Source organism: Antennarius striatus, chromosome 3, assembly GCF_040054535.1.
Source record: "Antennarius striatus isolate MH-2024 chromosome 3, ASM4005453v1, whole genome shotgun sequence".
NCBI classification, from domain to species: domain Eukaryota; kingdom Metazoa; phylum Chordata; class Actinopteri; order Lophiiformes; family Antennariidae; genus Antennarius; species Antennarius striatus.
Genome location: NC_090778.1, coordinates 1,152,390 through 1,166,038, shown reverse-complemented (window position 1 = coordinate 1,166,038; position 13,649 = coordinate 1,152,390). Strand labels below are relative to the sequence as shown.

The 13,649-nt window shown below is 43.1% G+C and overlaps 2 protein-coding genes across 2 annotated transcripts; one reads left to right on the top strand and one right to left on the bottom strand.

The window, feature by feature from the left end:
* Nucleotides 1–2,471: 2,471 nt before the first annotated feature.
* LOC137592103 (kelch-like protein 10) lies at nt 2,472–6,715 on the bottom strand. The gene is made up of 5 exons (XM_068310011.1): nt 6,582–6,715; nt 4,373–4,850; nt 3,429–4,043; nt 3,001–3,150; nt 2,472–2,804 (listed from the first exon to the last, which is right to left on the bottom strand). Exons 1-5 carry the CDS (start codon nt 6,713–6,715, stop codon nt 2,472–2,474), a joined length of 1,710 nt encoding a protein of 569 aa, XP_068166112.1.
* Nucleotides 6,716–8,130: 1,415 nt separating this feature from the next.
* Nucleotides 8,131–13,092, top strand: LOC137592101 (kelch-like protein 10). Its single transcript, XM_068310007.1, has 5 exons — nt 8,131–8,264; nt 9,534–10,011; nt 10,891–11,505; nt 12,096–12,245; nt 12,457–13,092. Exons 1-5 carry the CDS (start codon nt 8,131–8,133, stop codon nt 12,787–12,789), a joined length of 1,710 nt encoding a protein of 569 aa, XP_068166108.1. The 3' UTR covers nt 12,790–13,092.
* The last annotated feature ends 557 nt before the right edge of the window (nt 13,093–13,649 follow it).

Genomic DNA, 13,649 nt, shown 5'->3' with positions numbered 1-13,649 from the left:
TAAATGACCTTACCTTTAGCTAGCCTGTCACACCACGCAGGGAGGATGCCCCTCAGAGCCCGCACCGACCGCTTTCCTTCAGCCATCATCTCAAGAGTCATCTGTCTTCCATGATCATCAAATGAATGCGCTGCAGAACCAGATAGAAGAAATCCGCGTAAATTCGGTGACCCTGACATGATTTTCAGGAAGTGAGTAGATCATTTGGACCAAGATGGACTGACGCAGAAAATCCAGGGGGCCCCACCTAAAAGGTAAGACTTTTGTTCTTCATACTAGGCTCTGCATTTCCCGTGTTAGACTGCCACATTTTCAATTCTGATGACTGGTGGTTCTGGTAACTTAGTGTAGGCAGTTTGATCTGGCAAGAAGTTTTTAAAGACAAATTGTGTAGGCGTAAATGGAGGAAAACAGATTAAAATGAGAGTAAAGAGAAAGAAGTGAAGCACTGTGTGAAACATAAAAAGTGTGAAGATTTTTATGTTAGTATGCACAATAGAGAATAAAAAGCAAAGTAAGAGGTACTGCCGTTGGTAGGCAAAGCACAACATCCAGATCAAACCAAGTGATCTGGATGTTGATGAAAACAAGGACATGTAGGCAGTTACAGTACATGGTTGTGGCAGTGATGATGATCTGAAACTCAGGAATGTATTGTTGAGAAATATGAAGGAACTTCACAAGCAATAGCTAGATAATTTTATTGATGTCCAAATGACGAATTGCCATTTTTTTCCGCTACGAACACACAACATGTATATTATATTGTATTATATACATATAATACAATATTAATAACAATCATAAGAGACAGCTACAGGCTCTTGATGTCGAATGAAATGTTCATTATAAAAACGCACGACTGCAGGAAAAAAGATCTCCTAAAACAGTCAGTGGAGCACCTTGGCATTACTCAGTGAGCTCTAACTTCACCCAGAATACTGTGGAGTGGGTGGTCCTTCCAGGATAGGACAGTTTGTACTTTGGTCCTCTTCCTCTTGTCCATTGTAGTGTCCACTGAGTCCGACAAGAAGAATTACTGTACGTGTAGTCTGCCATGTACAATGTGATTTAAAACTGATCAGTTTGTTGTAGAGCTCCTGTTATCATTAATATCAAATCCGAACATTTTTCGCTTCCAAGTCTCACAAACTGGGGACGATTTAAAAGTTAATCTAAAACTTAGATCACAGTGATAATGTGCAACTTTATACTCAAACTTATTGGCTAAAATATGTGGCTGTATAGTATTAAAAGCACTAGAAAAAGGTATACATTTACAGAGGGTGATGTCAGTGCAATGAATAATAAAATTGGACTAGGTGACACCAGCGTCTGCCTTTTTTGGAATCGGCATTAACCAAAACGTTTTCCACATAGCAGGGATCTTTGCACTTGACAGACAGCATGAATATAGAATGCAACACAGACCAATGTTCCTCAACACAAAGTTTGGGGGTGGGTGAATGAACACCATGTGGCCCCGCCGACTTATTGAGCTTCAGACACTGAAGCTGCTGCTGATCATCACTGACATCAAAAACAATTTCAGGACAAGACTTTTCCACACTACAAGTTAAAGAAGACAACAATGCTTGATGTTTATGAGGAAACAAAATTTTCAAATGGAGCAAAGTATCAATTCATTTCGTTAACATTTATCTCATTCTGTAAACAGGACTTACTGGGTCTGTATCCAGGGATCATTTCCATACTGTCCCAGAGGATTTAGCATTTCAATTATCAATGGAGCTCTCAAACTTGTCTTTGTACCTTAGCTCACTCTGTCTGATTACTCTTTTTTAACTCTTTCTGTTAATAGCAGCATGAATCTCTTTTTTTTTTTCATATGCATATATTCTCATCTTTAGAGGTCCCATATGCTTTTTTTATTCATTTCATTCAGCTGCCAGATGTCTAAGTACACTGTATTTGAAATGTCTTGCCCCAAAGTGATCTGCGGTCCTCAATATCTTTGATTGAATATGGTGAAAATCATTTTTGTCCTGAAACGGTCGGTGTTAATGGACGTACCTACGAGCTCTGTCACCAACCCCCTCCCCCAACCCATCCATAAATCCATCCATCCACCCACCCGTCCATCAGTCAGTCCCTCCCTCCCAACCTCCTTCCATCCATCCATCCATTCATCCATACACCATCCATCCACCCATCATCCATCCATCCATTTATCCATCCATCAAGCCAGCCACCCATTCCTCTGTCCATCATCCATCCGTCCGTACGTCTATCCATCCGTCCATCCATCCATCCATCCATCCATCCATCCGTCCATCCATCCGTCCATCCGTCCATCCGTCCATCCATCCATCCATCCATCCAACCCAAATTCATGATTAGCTCAGTTCTGTCATACAGTTTTGTAAAGGGTGCTTGTGGTACTGGGCATGACTACGCTGAGAGAGGAATTCATTGATGTTGATTTGATCTTGTGAAGAGTCCTCCGAGTTTTAGACTTCCTCTAATTGTGGCAAAGTGTCACGGCTTGTGGTGTACTGTTTCAAGCTCACGTGATTGGACACGGTACAGCAGCTGAGAGCGCTGCGAGCAGTCCCCAGCCGACCGGCTTTAGTCCACTTATTAGTTTTTGCATCATAGTACTCAACAGAAGTGGTGGCTTTAAAGCCGTTCCAGCCCCCAATGACAAATAGCTTGTTATTAATGACTTCAGTGCCCAGGTTGCTGCGGGTGGTCAACATGGGGGGTAGTTCATACCACTCATCGGTCTCTGGGTCGTAGGCTTCAACACTGTTTAAACGTGTCCTGCCATCGTAGCCACCAAGCTTCAGAAAAAAATAAAATAGTCAAGTGAGTGTTTGGGTTCAAATCAAATTCAACATATTGTATAAGATTGTGAACATGGCATGCATAATGCCAACTAAACACTAAACAAAGGACATTGTCATTTTGTAAGCACTGGATGCTACTAGATAAAATCAGGTTCTGGCCTCAGACTAGATTAGTTCTTCATTTACTCACCGCAAAGATCCGGTTGTCATACAAAACAAGACGTAATCCGCCGCGTCCGTCGCCCATGTCGGTGAAGGCTGTCCACTGGTTGGACTCTGGACTGTAAAATTCACAACTGTCATGGTAAATATGACCATCAAAACCACCACAAATGTAAATCTGGACAGAAAAGGAGGAAAAGAGAAAGGCAGTTAAATAATATCACTGTTCTTGGCAGAAGAAAAGTGATATTCTTGTGCCAAAAAATGAGGTTCTGTAATTTTTCTCATTTTTTCTCTTTTATGTAATTGAAGAGTTCTTTTTATTGTACAAATATCGAATAACGTCCTGCATATAGTGATCAGCTTCATTCAAAGACATTTAAATTAACAGCTAACAATGTTTCCTGCCAACATTAGAACAACTCCAGAGCTATTTCCTACTGTACCTTCACTCACCTTGTTATTGAATGCTGCACAACCACCATCACTTCTGATATCATGCATGGGTGCAATTAGACTCCATTGGTTTGTCTCAGGTCTGTAGCGCTCTGCAGTGTTCAAGCGACGTGTCCCATCACGACCTCCTAGTGCATAAATATATCCATCCAAAAGAGCAACACTTACAAAGCAGCGGTGGTTGTGCATGGGTGCTGCTTCAAGCCAAAGGCTTCTGTTCACATCAAATTTTCGCACGCTGCTGGAAGACTCCTCCCCATCAAAGCCGCCAATGCAGTAGATGAAACCATCATGGAAGACAGTGCCATGGTAACCACGAGGTTTTTCTTGATGATCTGTAATGTCCAACCAGCAATCAGCACGGACATCGTAAACCTCAGTGATGTTAGTCACATTGTTGACGTTCCAGCCCCCAATGGCAAAAATTACGGTGTTAGGTAAACGGGGACGAACAGCAAGGTTAGAGTAAAATCTCATGTGTGTTCTCACACTGGACAGCTGATGCTTGAGTCGCAAGGCGTGTTTAAGAATTTGCAGAGACTGAGTGTTTTTTTTCAAATATGGATTGTCCATTAGAGTCTTAATTTCCTCTTTACTGCATAAGGCCAGCCGAGCCTACAGAGGAAACAGAACAGGATTTGAATGGAACAGAATGAAAATGTCATATTCCATATTTTTGTGACAGACAGCAACTTCAATAAAAACCAGCAATTTCAGTCTGATATGACATTATAAGTGTTTTGTATTAACAGGACTCATCACAAAACTAAATGACAAAAATACAGTATATTTTTGTTACTTTATCCAAATAAAATTTAATTTCGCTGCAGGTGTAAAAACATTCAGGTAACTGTATAGTTAATTTTTTTCATGTAAAGGACATAATAGTCCGTTTGCTAATCCTGAACATTTAACTGAAGCATAATGACAGAACGTGGTCTTACCTTTGACAAGAGTGCAGGTAGATGTGAGGTTCTTCTCTCAGGTTCATGGTTGATCCACCTAACAATGGCCTCATACACAGTTTTCTCATCATTCACATTGAGCTCATCACTATCAAGGATGTCAGAGAGTTCCTGTAAATTGAGTTCCAGGAAGTTCTCGCTGGAAACAACCTCCTCAAACCTGTTCATTAACAGGAAGTGAGCTTTATGCTGCACTTGAGGACATGAGATAGTGAACCGACGGACACCGATGCAGTTCTCTGGAGTGAGATTCTCTTCCAGGAAGTTGTTACATGCCTCCACAATGCCAGTTACAATCAAATAGTCAGCTGCTATAAGCAGATCTTGTACGTTTTCCTCTGTCACAGAGACAGAACCTGAGTATGCAAAGCCAATGATGACCTCCATCATGTCTGCAGACACGTCTGGGATGGTGAAATGTGTTCTGCTACAGGGTGCGTGTTGGCAGAAAAGGGCCCTGTGAATAAACAAAATTAATTAAGTAGCTGTAATACCACATCACATGACCAACGTGAAAACAAAGTCATTCATCTTCAGCACCCGCTTCAGACCGGAGAAAACCCACAGACACGGGGTGAAGATGCAAACTCGGCACAGAGCGGAACTCGAACCGGGAACCGTCTTGCTGTGCAGCGACAGCGTTACCCATTGCACCACAATGCAACAGCAATAAAAAACAATGTTATATCACGTGGCGTCATGTGGGCAATGACATCATTACCTGGAGCACTGTGATTGGGAGGAACAGCCTGCCTGATCTGAACACAAATGTTCAGACGTTGAACTTCTGTGCTGGCCACGGTTTGTCCATAACTAACACCGTGTTGGAGCATCAGGGTGTCTCTAGAACTCTTGGTACCAGTGAACCCCACAGATCAATGATTAACCTGCTAGTTGTGTCAGCTGATCTACAGCCATACAGTATGTTCTTGACACTTGGGTAAAGAGAGGAGCTGAGCTGTCAGCTGATCACCACCTGTTGGTGAGTGTGATCAGGGTGTGTGAGAAGATGAACTATAACTATATATCAGTTTACCTTCATTCATTCATCCTCAGTATCCTCTTATTCCCCTGTCGCGGGTCTAGATTGCTGCTGCCTATCCCAGTGGACTTGGGGCGTGTGGCAGGGTAAACTCCAGGCATGACGCCAGTGTTCTGCAGAACTACTTGAGGGACAGACTGACAGGCACACACTCACACTTACGGACAATTTGAGACTGACCAGTTCACCGAAAGTGCATGGAACATGTGATAATAAACGACAAGCATACATATTTCTTTATATGTATATTTGTCTTTGGAAGAAGAGCATCAGTGACCTCTGACCTTGTCCAAGAAGTTCTGGACAGCTTTGTCATGGTTGTTCCTCCAGATTTTATTGCGCTGACGTTCGATGGCTCCGATGAGCTGCATTTCCTTCTCGACCAGCAAGCGGAGAGCTGCCCTCCTCTCAGCTCCAAGCAGTACTCGAGGATCATCGATCTGTACTGCAAGCACACAAACAGGAAAATGTGCCACAATATCTCATGCTGAAGCAACGTTTAATAGCCTGAAGCCAGCAACCTGAGCTGTGCTCACCACCAGCCTGTTTACCCGTATGACATGCCTCATACGTAACAGCGCACAGAGCCTACCAAAAGGGCAGGGAGACGACTTATCCTGAGACAAAATCAGGACTCTTAATGAATTCTTATCAGCTTACATTGATATTAAGCTGATAAGAATTCATTACGAGTAAATAATTAAACAAGGCTGTCAGAGACTGCAACATCCCAAGAAGGCTGGGTCAGGGTACCCTGAAAGTAGTACCTGAAAAGTGCATAGCTTTGACCTTTCAGGGTAGGTCAAAGCTATGCACTAGCTTTGACCATAGACCAAAGCTAGTGCGTATGTAGATGAAAGCAATAGCTTTGACCTATGGTCTTACACTGGCCTTCTCCCTCGTCTTTCTCTTGTCTGGTTCTTTAGTGTACAAAAGTTGAAATTTGAGTTTGACTTAGTTTTGTCAAGGTCGAGGTCATCATCTCATTTTCATCCACTTTGCCGTCTGAGTAATGTGCTTTTTGTTTCATCTTTCTATCTGCAACGGTTGCAAAGATATTTGGCGGACTGACTGACAAACAAACGGACGAACACTGACAATCACAATGCATCACCGCTTTGAAGCGGGATGTTATAAGTTACTCACTGGAAGTATGGACTGCAGTTACACATAATGATCCTGTGAACATTAAAACTGACATCCCCAGCGCAGACGACTGTATCACATGTAGGGTCCACAGCTTGTCTTGTTTCTCCTGGTGTTTTCGTCTTTGTTTCCATCACGATACAAACAGTCCAGTGTTTTGAGTCAACAGGTTTATATAATGAGGAGATTAGAGATCAAAGATGAGATCAAATGACAGACATCAAAGCTAAAAAGACACAAATCAACGAGAAGTTTATGAAGTGACGAGAGGTTACTCCAAAGAGAACATCAAAGTGAAATGGATAGCTATGACAGGTTTATGGCTAGGTTTATTCATTCATTCATCTTCCAGACCGCTTTATCTGCCGTAGTAGGTCACGGGGAGCTGGAGCCTATCCCAGCTGTCTTGGGTTGTGAGGCGGGGCAAACTCCAGGCACGACATCAGTGCGGCACAGAGCCACACAAAGACAGACAACCATGCACGCTCACACTCACACTTCTTCTCCTCTGGGCTTTTCCCTTCAGGGTCTCCACAGCCAATCAGTGTCCTCCATCTAACCCTGTCTTCTCATCCTCTTCTCTCACACCAACTACCTTCATGTCCTCTTTCACTACATCCATAAACCTCCTCTTTGGTCTTCCTCTAGGCCTCCTGCCTGGCAGTTCAGAACTCAGCATCCTTCTACCAATATATTCACTATCTCTCCTCTGGACATGTCCAAACCATCTCAGTCTGGCCTCTCTGACTTTATCTCCAGAACCTCTAACATGTGCTGTCCCTCTGATGTACTCATTCCTGATCCTATCCATCCTGGTCACTCCCAGAGAGAACCTCAGCATCTTCATCTCTGCTACCTCCAGCTCTGTCTCCTGTCTTTTCCTCAGTGACACTGTCTCTAGACCAAACAACATCGCTGGTCTCACCACAGTTTTGTACACCTTTCCTTTCATTTTAGCTGAAACTCTTCTATCACACATCACACCTGACACTTTCCTCCACCCGTTCCATCCTGCCTTAATAAGGTATATATCTATCTGTCTTCACCTCTTTTCCACACTCTCCATTGCTCTGGACTTTTGACCCTAAGTACTTCAAATCCTCCACCTGGCAAAAGGTGGAGGACAAAAATAGAAAAGCCGGTTTTGTTCTGTGACGTAGTTGTGTGACATCTATAAAAGGTGTGGTCGTGGCGTTATACAGTAAAGAAAGAGTAGGGCTGACGCTGGTTTTTGCCTCATTTTAGAGAAGTTATTAATGCCTCAAACCTCAGTTGGTAACAGCGCTGGGAGCCTCTTACAGTATTATAAGATGTATTTATGCAAGTTTGACTAAGTAGAACATCACTGGTTTATTATTTTCCTAAACCTGGCCATAAACCTGTTATGACTATCCATTCCACTTTGATGTCTTCTTTGGAGTGAACTCTTGTATCTTATCTTAATTGTGTCTTTTTAGCTTTGATGTCTGTCATTTGATGTAACCTTTGATCTCTAATGTCCTCATTATATAAACCCATTGACTCAAAACACTGGACTGTTTGTATTGTGATGGAAACAAAGTCAGAAATACCAAGAGAAACAAGACAAGGTCTGGACCATTCATGTGATACAGTCATCTGCGCTGGGGATGTCAGCTTTAGTGTTCACAGGATCATTATGTGTAACTGCAGTCCATACTTCCAGTGAGTAACTTATTTAATATCAATGTAAGCTGATAAGAATTCATTAAGAGTCCTGATTTTGTCTCAGGATAAGTCGTCTCCCTGCCCTTTTGGTAGGCTCTGTGCGCTGTTACGTATGAGGCATGTCATACGGGTAAACAGGCTGGTGGTGAGCACAGCTCAGGTTGCTGGCTTCAGGCTATTAAACGTTGCTTCAGCATGAGATATTGTGGCACATTTTCCTGTTTGTGTGCTTGCAGTACAGATCGATGATCCTCGAGTACTGCTTGGAGCTGAGAGGAGGGCAGCTCTCCGCTTGCTGGTCGAGAAGGAAATGCAGCTCATCGGAGCCATCGAACGTCAGCGCAATAAAATCTGGAGGAACAACCATGACAAAGCTGTCCAGAACTTCTTGGACAAGGTCAGAGGTCACTGATGCTCTTCTTCCAAAGACAAATATACATATAAAGAAATATGTATGCTTGTCGTTTATTATCACATGTTCCATGCACTTTCGGTGAACTGGTCAGTCTCAAATTGTCCGTAAGTGTGAGTGTGTGCCTGTCAGTCTGTCCCTCAAGTAGTTCTGCAGAACACTGGCGTCATGCCTGGAGTTTACCCTGCCACACGCCCCAAGTCCACTGGGATAGGCAGCAGCAATCTAGACCCGCGACAGGGGAATAAGAGGATACTGAGGATGAATGAATGAAGGTAAACTGATATATAGTTATAGTTCATCTTCTCACACACCCTGATCACACTCACCAACAGGTGGTGATCAGCTGACAGCTCAGCTCCTCTCTTTACCCAAGTGTCAAGAACATACTGTATGGCTGTAGATCAGCTGACACAACTAGCAGGTTAATCATTGATCTGTGGGGTTCACTGGTACCAAGAGTTCTAGAGACACCCTGATGCTCCAACACGGTGTTAGTTATGGACAAACCGTGGCCAGCACAGAAGTTCAACGTCTGAACATTTGTGTTCAGATCAGGCAGGCTGTTCCTCCCAATCACAGTGCTCCAGGTAATGATGTCATTGCCCACATGACGCCACGTGATATAACATTGTTTTTTATTGCTGTTGCATTGTGGTGCAATGGGTAACGCTGTCGCTGCACAGCAAGACGGTTCCCGGTTCGAGTTCCGCTCTGTGCCGAGTTTGCATCTTCACCCCGTGTCTGTGGGTTTTCTCCGGTCTGAAGCGGGTGCTGAAGATGAATGACTTTGCTTTCACGTTAGTCATGTGATGTGGTATTACAGCTACTTAATTAATTTTGTTTATTCACAGGGCCCTTTTCTGCCGACATGCACCCTGTAGCAGAACACATTTCACCATCCCAGACGTGTCTGCAGACATGATGGAGGTCATCATTGGCTTTGCATACTCAGGTTCTGTCTCTGTGACAGAGGAAAACGTACAAGATCTGCTTATAGCAGCTGACTATTTGATTGTAACTGGCATTGTGGAGGCTTGTAACAACTTCCTGGAAGAGAATCTCACTCCAGAGAACTGCATCGGTGTCCGTGGGTTCCTCGTCTCACATCCACAGGTGCTGCACAAGGCTCACTTCCTGTTAATGAACAGGTTTGAGGAGGTTGTTTCCAGCCAGGAGTTCCTGGAGCTCAGTTTGCAGGAACTCACTGACATCCTTGATAGTGATGAGCTCAATGTGAATGATGAGAAAACCGTGTATAAGGCCATTGTTAGGTGGATCAACCATGAACCTGACAGAAGAACCTCACATTTACCTGCACTCTTGTCAAAGGTAAGACCACGTTCTGTCATTATGCTTCAGTTAAATGTTCAGGATCAGGAAACGGCTTATGTCTGTTAAGGGAAAAAATAATTTAACTGTAGGGTTACCTGAATGTCTTTACACCTGCAGCTAAATTAAATGTTAAATGTTAAATGTTAAATTAAATGTTAAATGTTAAATGATAGATACTTTATTAATCCTGGATATATGCAATTTCCTCCGGGATTAATAAAGTATCTATCTATCTATCTATCTATCTATCTATCTATCTATCTATCTATCTATCTATCTATCTATCTATCTATCTATGTTATCAGGATAAAGTAACAAAAATATATATTTTATTATATTATTATATTAGATTATGATGTCCTTTACAGGAAAAAAATAAATTATACAGTTACCTGGGTGCTTTTATACCTGCAGCGAAACTAAATTGTATCAGAATAGATTTTTGTAATTTTTTTTTTTGTGGCCAGTCCTGATAAAAACATGGAATACAGTGCTCCCTCTTTCTTTGCGGTCAATGTGTCCCAGGAACCACACACGATTAAGGAATCCGCAACCAAGATCACAATCTATTTATCTTATTATTTACGGTAATTTAACCGTTTATGATCCTCCCCATACTGATATTAAACCACCTTCTATTTGTATTACCTATTCCCATACTCTTATTGACTTTTGTTTCTCACCAAAGTCAGAGACTGACTTAACAGCACACTTCCGGATGCCGTCAGCCAGTAGAATGCACGTACGGTATCACGTGACTGCCTACTAAAAATCCGCGATTAGGTAGAGTCTCAATCATTGATGCGAGAATCCGCGAGGGCGCACTGTATCAAATTTTCATTCTGTTCCATTCAAATCTTGTTCTGTTTCCTCTAGGCTCGGCTGGCTTTATGCAGTATAGACGACATTAAGATTTTAATGGACAATCCATATTTGAGAAAAAACACTCAGTGTTTTCAAATTCTTAAATACATCTTGCGACTCAAACATCATCTGACCAATGTCACCCCACCCATGAGATTTTACTCTAACCTCGTTGTTCGTCCCCGTTTACCTAATACCATAATTTTTGCCATTGGGGGCTGGAACACCATCAATGTTATTAACATAACTGAGGTTTACGATGTCTGTGCTGATTCCTGGATGGACATTACAGATCATCAAGAAAAACCTCGTGGTTACCATGGCACTGTCTTCCATGATGGTTTCATCTACTGCATTGGTGGCTTTGATGGGGAGGAGTCTTCCAGCAGCGTGCGAAAATTTGATGTGAACAGACGCCTTTGGCTTGAAGCAGCACCAACAAAGCACCGCCGCTGCTATGTGAGTGTTACTCTTTTGAATGGATATATTTATGCACTAGGAGGTCGTGATGGGACACGTCGCTTGAACACTGCAGAGCGCTACAGACCTGAGACAAACCAATGGAGTCTAATTGCACCCATGCATGATATCAGAAGTAATGGGGGTTGTGCAGCATTCAATAACAAGGTGAGTGAAGGTACAGTAGGAAATATCTCTGGAGTTGTTCTAATGTTGGCAGGAAACATTGTTAGCTGTTAATTTAAATGTCTGTGAACTGCACTATATGCAGGAAGTTATTTAATATTTGAAGAAGAAGAAGTATACTTTATTCATCCCCGCAGGGAAATTACATAGTCATAGGTATGCATGTTGTTGTGTTAGTTTTTAACAATCAGTGTACATACAGGCCCCCTGAAACACAGCACACATCAAACTACACACATCAGGGAGGCAGAGTGACAGGCAGCGGCTTCTGGAACGCGCCCCAATTGAGCAGCTTGTAGGGGGGGCGGCGCCTTGCTCAAGGGCGCCTCGGCAGTGGCTGGGAGGTGAGGTGACTCCTCCTACCGTCAGCTCACACTCCGGGGATTTTGCTGGCGGGAGCAGGATTCGATCCACCGATGGCTGGGGAATCTGTCTACTAGACGTCTGTTCTACCGCTGAGCCACTGCCGCCCCCATTTGTACAAAAAAAATAACTCTTCAAATACAGTATATAAAATATAAAGAGTAAAATGAGAAATGACAGCTTTGTTGTTTTCCTCCTTGTCTGTCCAGATTTACATTTGTGGTGGTTTTGATGGGCATATTTACCATCGAAGTTGTGAATTTTACAGTCCAGAGTTCGACCAGTGGACCACCTTCACCGACATGAGCACCGGACGCGGTGGATTACGTTTCATTTTGTATGACAACCGGATCTTTGCGGTGAGTAAATGAAGAACTAACCTAGTCTGAGGCCAGCATCTGATTTTATCTCGTAGCTCAGTGCTTACGAAATGACAATGTCCTTTGTTTGGTGTCTGGTTGGCATTACGGATGCCATGTTCTCAATCAACATTTCTTATCATGCTTCATAATAAGTTAAATTTGAATTGAACCCAAACACTCACTTAACCTCTTTTTTTTTGTCTGATAGCTTGGTGGTTATGATGGCAGCTACTTTTTAAGAAGTGTTGAAGCCTACGACCCAGAGACCGATGAGTGGCATGAACTACCCCCCATGTTGACCACCCGCAGCAACCTGGGCACTGAAGTCATTAATAACAAGCTATTTGTCATGGGGGGCTTCAACGGCTTTAAAACCACCAATTCTGTTGAGTACTATGATGCAAAAACTAACACCTGGACTACAGCCGGGCAGATGGGGACTGCTCGCAGCGCTCTCAGCTGCTGTACCGTGTCCAATCACCTGAACTTGAAACAATACACTACGAGCCGTGACACTTTGCCACAACTGGAGGAAGTGTAAAACTGGTGGCAAGACATCAAATCAACATTAATGAATTCCTCTTTCTGCTAAGTCTTTTCCAGTACCACAAGCACCCTTTACAAAACTGTATGACAGCACTGAGCTAATCATGAATTTGGGTTGGTTGGTTGTTTGGATGGATGGATGGATGGATGGATGGATGGATGGATGGATGGACAAACAGAGGGATGGGTGGCTGGTTGGATGGACGGATGACTGGATGGATGGATGGATGGATGGGGGCTCAATGGCTGGCTGCCTGGCTGGGTGGATGAATGGACAGACAAGTGTATGGATGGGTGGGTAGTGAGCTCGATGGATAGATGAATGGATGGATAGGTGGATGGACGGATGGAGGGACGCATGACCGGTTGGTTGGATGAGTGAGAGGCTGTCTGGCTGAAAGACATAAACTGTGAAAGACATAAACTGTCCATGCATCCAACCATCCATCCAACAGTTTTGTTTCTCCCGCTCTTCCACCTCTGGGACAATCTGATCACAATTTTATGCTTCTACAGTCAGAATACACACCTGTTGTGCAGAGGCAACCTGTTCCATATAAGACATGGTTTGGTCCAAGGAGGCAGGTGAAGCATTCGGAGCTTGCTTTGCACAGATAGGTCTGTGGTTCTGGTGGACAGTGAAGATGATTGTATAGAGGACATTTGTGAAAGAGTGACCTGCTACATAACCTTTTGTGTTGATCTGGTGCTGCCATGTACAAAAGTAAAAGTCTTTGCCAATAATGAGCCATTGGTTACTATAGAAGTTCAAGCTAGTTGACACATCTTTTGCGGTGTTAAACGATGATAATACTTGCAGACAAAAAAAAGAAAAAGAAGGAGGTTCAAGCTGCC

Excerpts from the sequence above, each read along its gene's own strand:
- LOC137592103 (XM_068310011.1), bottom strand. The coding sequence starts at position 6,715 with ATGGAAACAAAGACGAAAACACCAGGAGAAACAAGACAAGCTGTGGAC. Across the intron at positions 4,851-6,581 it reads AACTGCAGTCCATACTTCCA|GGCCCTTTTCTGCCAACACG; the intron begins GTGAGTAACTTA and ends GTTTATTCACAG. Across the intron at positions 4,044-4,372 it reads TACCTGCACTCTTGTCAAAG|GCTCGGCTGGCCTTATGCAG; the intron begins GTAAGACCACGT and ends TTTCCTCTGTAG.
- LOC137592101 (XM_068310007.1), top strand. The coding sequence starts at position 8,131 with ATGGAAACAAAGTCAGAAATACCAAGAGAAACAAGACAAGGTCTGGAC. Across the intron at positions 8,265-9,533 it reads AACTGCAGTCCATACTTCCA|GGCCCTTTTCTGCCGACATG; the intron begins GTGAGTAACTTA and ends GTTTATTCACAG. Across the intron at positions 11,506-12,095 it reads GTGCAGCATTCAATAACAAG|ATTTACATTTGTGGTGGTTT; the intron begins GTGAGTGAAGGT and ends TTGTCTGTCCAG.